Below are 5,980 nucleotides of genomic sequence, written 5' to 3'. Positions count from 1 at the left end.
TGCAGGGGTTAAGGGACCTCCTCAGAGTCTCATATCAATAGAAATCAGCGGCGGAGCTGCCATTGAACCCGGGTCTACCAGATCCTGCGTTCTTCAGCTGCCCATTTACCTAAGTCACCTTCCATGGGGGTGATTTAGAATTTTAAGTTCTTTTCCAGTTCTGATCTTGATAAGATAGAGCAACAGAAGTGGAGCTGTGGGGAAGATGGGGATCCGTCTGTCCATCTCCACCCCCAAGGTCAGCCTTCTCTCCGGCAGTAGAATCCCTGGTCCCAGCAACAAGTGACATACAGCCACCTTGGGCCTGAATAAATGACTGCAGAGACCTTGATGGGAAGCAGAGGTTTATTGAGGAGCCTGGGAGTCTGTGAACTCCTCCCCTTCCTCCACACCGTCCCCCCTCCCGGATCTGGGGCAGCAGGGGCAACAGGATGCAGGGCCTTTAAGCTCCCAGAGCTCTGAGCATCTCCCGGACTCTCCCCCCACCGGTCTCCAGGTGCTGGCTCCTCTGGGGCACCCCTCCTTTCCTTCCTCCCAGGTGGGCTGGGGAATGGGTAGCGGGTGGCGAGGCAGGCACGCGGGTGCCCCTCAGCAGAGGGTGAAGCGCCGGGCGCTGATGTTCATGCGCGTGAGGCCCAGGTGCCGCAGTGGCGGGGCCAGGGCCAGGCCGGCTCCCGGCTCCAGCTCCAGCTCCATCTCGGCCTCGTTCAGCAGCTCTTGGTGCAGGTGACAGACTTGGTCCACCTTCAGCCGGTGCAGCTGGGCCCGCAGCCGAAGCAGCTGCCCTGCCAGCTGCCGGTCCTGTGCCTGCATCTCCCGCTGCGGCCGAGAGTGCGGCCGAGAGGGGGCGTGAGCCTGCTGAACCTCCCATTTTTCCCTCCTGGTCAACACCCTGGGTCTCTGCACTGGCTATGTCCTCCCCACACCCTCACACCCCAGCTCTATCCATCCCATCTCATAGATCTTGCTCTAAAACCAAGCTAAACAAATACAGGTGCCTGGGGCCCAATCCTAAATCAACTAAATGGAATCTCCAATTTGGAGGCTGGACAGTTTTATATTTGCACATATTGGATTGAACCACCTATTCAACACTGGCCTCTTGCACAGCGTGGTCAGTACCTCCTTTGTATCTTTGGGGTATAGCAATTCCCAGAGTATGGGAGGCCATGCCTTCCCCAGCTATAACTGGTTGCCCCACAAGGGCAGACTCTGTCTCCTGAGCCACAGGACCTCAAGGTCAGTGGATTGGATGGACTCCTTCAGCAAGGCTCCCCGAATAAAACACTGGACAAGTCCATGCCTGGCTCCTCAGCCCTGGGGCAAAGCCACAGGAGTGGGCATTTGCTAGAGGCAGGGTCATTCTCATCCCCTCCCCATACCCAGTGTCTTGTGCCCCAAGGACTGCCCTCAAGGCCCTCTGCAAGGCTGCCCTCCCCACCAGACTCACCAGCTCCCGTCGGAGCCACTCAAGGGCAGAGTCCATTGAGTCAAAGCCGCAAATGGTCCCAGGTCCCCCGGGCTCAGGTCTGGCTTGGGCCCTGCGCCAGGCCTGGCTCTGGACCTGGGCCGTCCACTCCAGATATGAGGGCCGCCGTGTCTGCAGCTGCAGTTTGGCCGTCAGCGCCTTTACAGAGTCCAGGCTCTCTTCTTCATCCTCCTCATGTTCTTCACCCACTGCCTGGAATTTCAGTGGCTCCATGGACATGGCTGGGGTTGAGGGACAGGGCAAGTCTGCAGCTCTGGGATTAAGGAAAGGCTGGCGATATTACCCAGGAAGAGATGGCAGAAGCTAAGCGTGAAAGAAATGTGCAGGGAGTGTGCGCTGGTGAATGTTCAAGGTGGGTCAGGGAGGCTTGAGTGTGTCGGGGTGGGTAGGTAGATGGGTGTGGGAGGCTGAGTGTGCAAGGGCTGGGATTTTCCTACACTGCTAACCCGGGAGCCACGTGATGCCTGTCCGGGTGGGGGCAGGAGAAGCCCTGCTCCTCTGGCCCCTTGGATAAAATTTATTGTCTTTGCCCAGAAGGAGACACCCAGTTCCCAGAAAGGAAGTTGCTCCAGGATAAGAAAAGCATCATCCACACCAGAGTCTTGGCCCTCTTCCCAAGACCCAAGTTAAGGGATTGGGGAGGGGATAGGAGGCTGACAAGCTGCCCCCTGTCCTCACTCATGACACTGGCCCTTCAGCAAAGGAATAGGGTCCAGATCCCTGGCTCAGGAGTCAGGAGAACTGGGTTCTGGTGCTAGATCTGTGGGACCTTGGACAAGTCACTGACTCTCTGTTGGGACAGATCAATGATTTCAAGCTATATTCTAAGGAACTTTTGGTTCCCGTGGAAATCCCTCAAGGACTGTGTGCAGGGTAAGGGCACAGCTGTGGATGGGCTCCTAGACCTTCCTCTCCCTGCCCCTCCCAGGGCTTCAACCAGAACGGTTCCCTTTTTAAAACTTTGTATTGAAATATAACACACACAGAAAAATTTACATGTCATAAATACATGGCTTGCTGAATTCTCCCAAACTGAACACACTTATGTAAGTGGTACCTAGATCAAGCAAAGGAGTATTACTATCATCCAGGAAGCCTCTTTTGTGCTCCTGGCCTATCACAACTCTCCTAAGGGTAATGTAACCAAGCATAGGGCTCGCTCATGTGCCTGCAGCGCAAAAAGCCAAGCTCTGACAGGGTGTTTGCAGCAAAGTAAGGGTTTATTGCAGGGAGCCAAGCAGGGGAATAAAAGCCAAGCCTCAGCTTCACTCCAACTTGGTCTTTGAATTGTTGGGGTTTTTTTTAAAAAAAGGGAAAGAAAAACAATTTTTTAATAAATAAAAAATAAAGTAAAAAAATAAAAAAGGGGAAGAACCAGACTTCCTTGGTGGTCCAGTGGTTAAGACTCCACGCTTCCACTGCAGCAGGGACAGGTTCAATCCCTGGTGGGGGAAGTTCTGCATGCCGCGTGGTGTGACCAAAAAAACCCCCCAAAACAACAAAAAAAAAACCAGGGGAAGAACAAAGAGGCTGAGATTAGCCATCATCTTGTGACGGTTCTGTGACATTTCGTAATCGTTTCTGTGACATTTCTTGTTTTTCTTTTTTTTTTTGCTGTACGCGGTCCTCTCACTGTTGTGGCCTCTCCCGTTGCAGAACACAGGCTCCGGACACGCATGGCTCACGGGCCCAGCTGCTCCGCGGCATGTGGGATCTTCCCAGACCGGGGCACGAACTCGTGTCCCCTGCATCGGCAGGCGGACTCTCAACCACTGCGCCACCAGGGAAGCCCCTGTGACATTTCTTAATCGTTGTTTCAGGAGTCAGAATATCTCTGGTTTATGATTATCTGGCCTGGTGGTCCACAGCTAGGGGCTGATGAGCTGTTACCTCATCTTGTCTTAGAGAAACAACTTGAATTTGTATGTTAGTGATGATATCTAGAATAGCAGTTTCAGTACATTAATGATGTTATTGACAGCAGCAATTTTAGAATTCTGACTCTGTGTTTGTTTGTTTTTGTTTTTTTGGCCATGCCACAAGGCATGTGGGAGTTTAGTTCCCTACCAGCGATGGAACCCGTGCTTCCTACAGTGGAAGTGTGGAGTCTTTCTTTTTTTTTAATTCTATTTATTTTATTTTTGGCTGTGTTGGGTCTTCATTGCTGCGGGTGCGGGATTTCTCTAGTTGTTGTGGTGTGCAGGCTTCTCATTGCTGTGGCTTCTCTTTGTTGTGGAGCACGGGCACTAGGCACGCGGGCTTCAGTAGTTGTGGTACGCAGGCTCTAGAGTGCAGGCTCAGCAGTTGTGGCGCACAGGCTTAGTTGCTCTGCAACATTTGGGATCTTCCCAGACCAGGGCTCGAACCTGTGTCCCCTGAATTGGCAGGCAGATTCTTAACCACTGCGCCACCAGGGAAGCCTGGAAGCACAGAGTCTTAACCACTGGACCACCAGGGAAGTCCCTGACTCTGGTTGGTTAGTGTTCATTTAGCACAGGATTGAAGTCAGGGGGGACATAAAAGAGAGTAAAGTTTTGGATAGAGAGATTAATCATAAACTCAGTAAGGAATCTTGGTTTTAGGGGGACTTGGTTTCAGTAATACTAACCTAATTTGACAGCATAGCTTAGTTTTGCCTTTTTGTATACTTTCTAATGGTTCTCAACCTTTTTTTTTTTTTTTTTTTTTTAATTTATTTATTTTTGGCTGCTTTGGGTCTTTGTTGCTGCACGCGGGCTTCCTCTAGTGCGGTGAGCCGTGGCTACTCTGCATTGCGGTGCGCAGGCTTCCCATTGCGGTGGCTTCTCTGTTACGGAGCATGGGCTCTAGGCGCATGGGCTTCAGTAGTTGTGGCACATGGGCTCAGTAGGTGTGGCTTGAGGGCCCTAGAGCGCAGGCTCAGTAGTTGTGGTGCATGGGCTTAGTTGTTCCACGGCATGTGGGATCTTCCCAGACCAGGGCTCGAACCCCTGTCCCCTGTGTTGTCAGGCGGATTCTTAACCACTGCTCCACCAGGGAAGTCCCAGTTCTCAATCTTTAGCATGGATCAGAATCATCTGGAAAACTTGTTAAAATAGATTGCCCCATTCCCAGGGCTTCAGATTCAGTATGTTTGGGGTAGGGCCCAATAATTTGCATTTCTAACGAATTTCCATCCCAGCTGATGCTGCTGGACTGGAATTTTATAATTTATACTCTTTTATGTCTGGTTCCTTTCATAGAGCAGTTCCAACTTTATGTTATATTATGGGGGGCACCTATGATTTCATTATTTGATGGAAGGCTTTTGCACACACACGGAAGCCTGGAACCTAGTAGACCAGAAGGCTCTTTAAAGGCAGGAGTACATCTTATTTTTCTTAGTAATCAGCACTTAACACAGTGTAGTCATCAGTGTTGAAGAAATAAAAGAATACTTGGATGGATGGGTCCTCCAGCAAATAGACTTAAACTCTAGTAATTTACCAGCTTAAGTGTGTCTCTTGCCAGACTGAAAACCCTGTGAACAGAACTTTCCTCAGCCATTCTTGGGTCCCAACACCCAGTGTAGGGCCCAGCTCAGTGTACAGGCAATTCATGTTTGGGCAAAGGATGGAGTGATGAGGGATGGAGCTCCTCAGGGCAGAACTATACCAGAAGTGGCCCCCATAGAGGGCGCCCTCAGGCCGGGGCTTCCAGCTGTGGTGGGGGAGGGGTGCCTGCTACACAGCTGCTTGCATTTAAGGTGGACCAAGGGATTTCCCCCACCCAGCCTCCGATGTAGGGGAGGATGCAGACAGTTCCCATTTTCACACCCACCCTTTCCACCCCTTCCACCAGGGTACAGGAGAAGAGACGGTATTTTTCTTTATTTCTTTTTAATCGGTGAGAGTGCCAGCACCCCACAGTTAAAAAAACCAAAAATGTGAGTGCCTCCTGCGACCCAGGCAGGAGGTAAAGGGCTTTAACAAGAATATTCTCCCCATTTCACATGGGGAGAATGATGATGAAATGATGAAATTGAGGTTTCCTTAACAGGTTCTAACCCCGGGGTCTTCACTAAGAAGTGCTGGCAATAGGAGGGGGGAATTCCTGTGAAACTGTGCGATCCCTTCCTCCAAGGGGGCCTCCTTAACAGCTGTCCTGCCGGCGTCGCCAGCTGCCCAGCCAGTTCCTGTCCCTTTCGGAGCCCGCGCTCACCCCGCCTGACGCTCCTAGAGTCTGTCCTACTGCCGGGTCCCAGGCCCACCACTGGAGGAATGGAGTTCTCGGAGCTGATCCGTACGGGCCAGGCCCAAGCCGAGCTCCTGCGGGGCCCGGAGATGCCCCCGCTGCGCGGCACGCTTTGCGTCACCGGCCACCACCTGCTGCTGTCGCCAGGACCCCAGGCGACTCCAGACCTGTGGCTGCTGCTGTTGCGTAGTGTAGAACTCCATCGAGAAGCGGTGAGACGTGGCGGGGACATCCCCGTAGTCTGGGAACGCATGGTGCCCCCCCCCCCCCCCCCCCCCC

At 52.5% G+C, this 5,980-nt stretch overlaps 2 protein-coding genes across 2 annotated transcripts in view; one reads left to right on the top strand and one right to left on the bottom strand.

The window, feature by feature from the left end:
- Positions 1–331: 331 nt before the first annotated feature.
- FAM167B (family with sequence similarity 167 member B) lies at positions 332–1,929 on the bottom strand. The gene is made up of 2 exons (XM_007468672.1): positions 1,451–1,929; positions 332–819 (listed from the first exon to the last, which is right to left on the bottom strand). Exons 1-2 carry the CDS (start codon positions 1,706–1,708, stop codon positions 589–591), a joined length of 489 nt encoding a protein of 162 aa, XP_007468734.1. The 5' UTR covers positions 1,709–1,929; the 3' UTR covers positions 332–588.
- A 3,798-nt stretch (positions 1,930–5,727) lies between these two features.
- LOC103068958 (myotubularin-related protein 9-like) overlaps positions 5,728–5,980 on the top strand; it is a 6,092-nt gene continuing 5,839 nt past the window's right edge. Inside the window, 2 exon segments of the mRNA XM_082931446.1 lie at positions 5,728–5,898; positions 5,900–5,913. Coding sequence (XP_082787572.1) covers positions 5,728–5,898; positions 5,900–5,913 — 185 coding nt within the window.

Source organism: Lipotes vexillifer, unplaced genomic scaffold (genome assembly GCF_000442215.2).
Source record: "Lipotes vexillifer unplaced genomic scaffold, Lipotes_vexillifer_v1.1 scaffold1261, whole genome shotgun sequence".
NCBI lineage: Eukaryota > Metazoa > Chordata > Mammalia > Artiodactyla > Lipotidae > Lipotes > Lipotes vexillifer.
The sequence above is the reverse complement of the archived record's forward strand: the minus strand, read 5'-3'. Positions and strand labels throughout refer to the sequence as shown.

What these genes read in the sequence shown, in the direction of transcription:
- FAM167B (XM_007468672.1), bottom strand. Translation starts at nt 1,708, where the DNA reads ATGTCCATGGAGCCACTGAAATTCCAGGCAGTGGGTGAAGAACATGAG. An exon ending in AGTGGCTCCGACGGGAGCTG is followed by an intron (nt 820 to 1,450) that starts GTGAGTCTGGTG and finishes TCTCGGCCGCAG; the next exon opens with CGGGAGATGCAGGCACAGGA.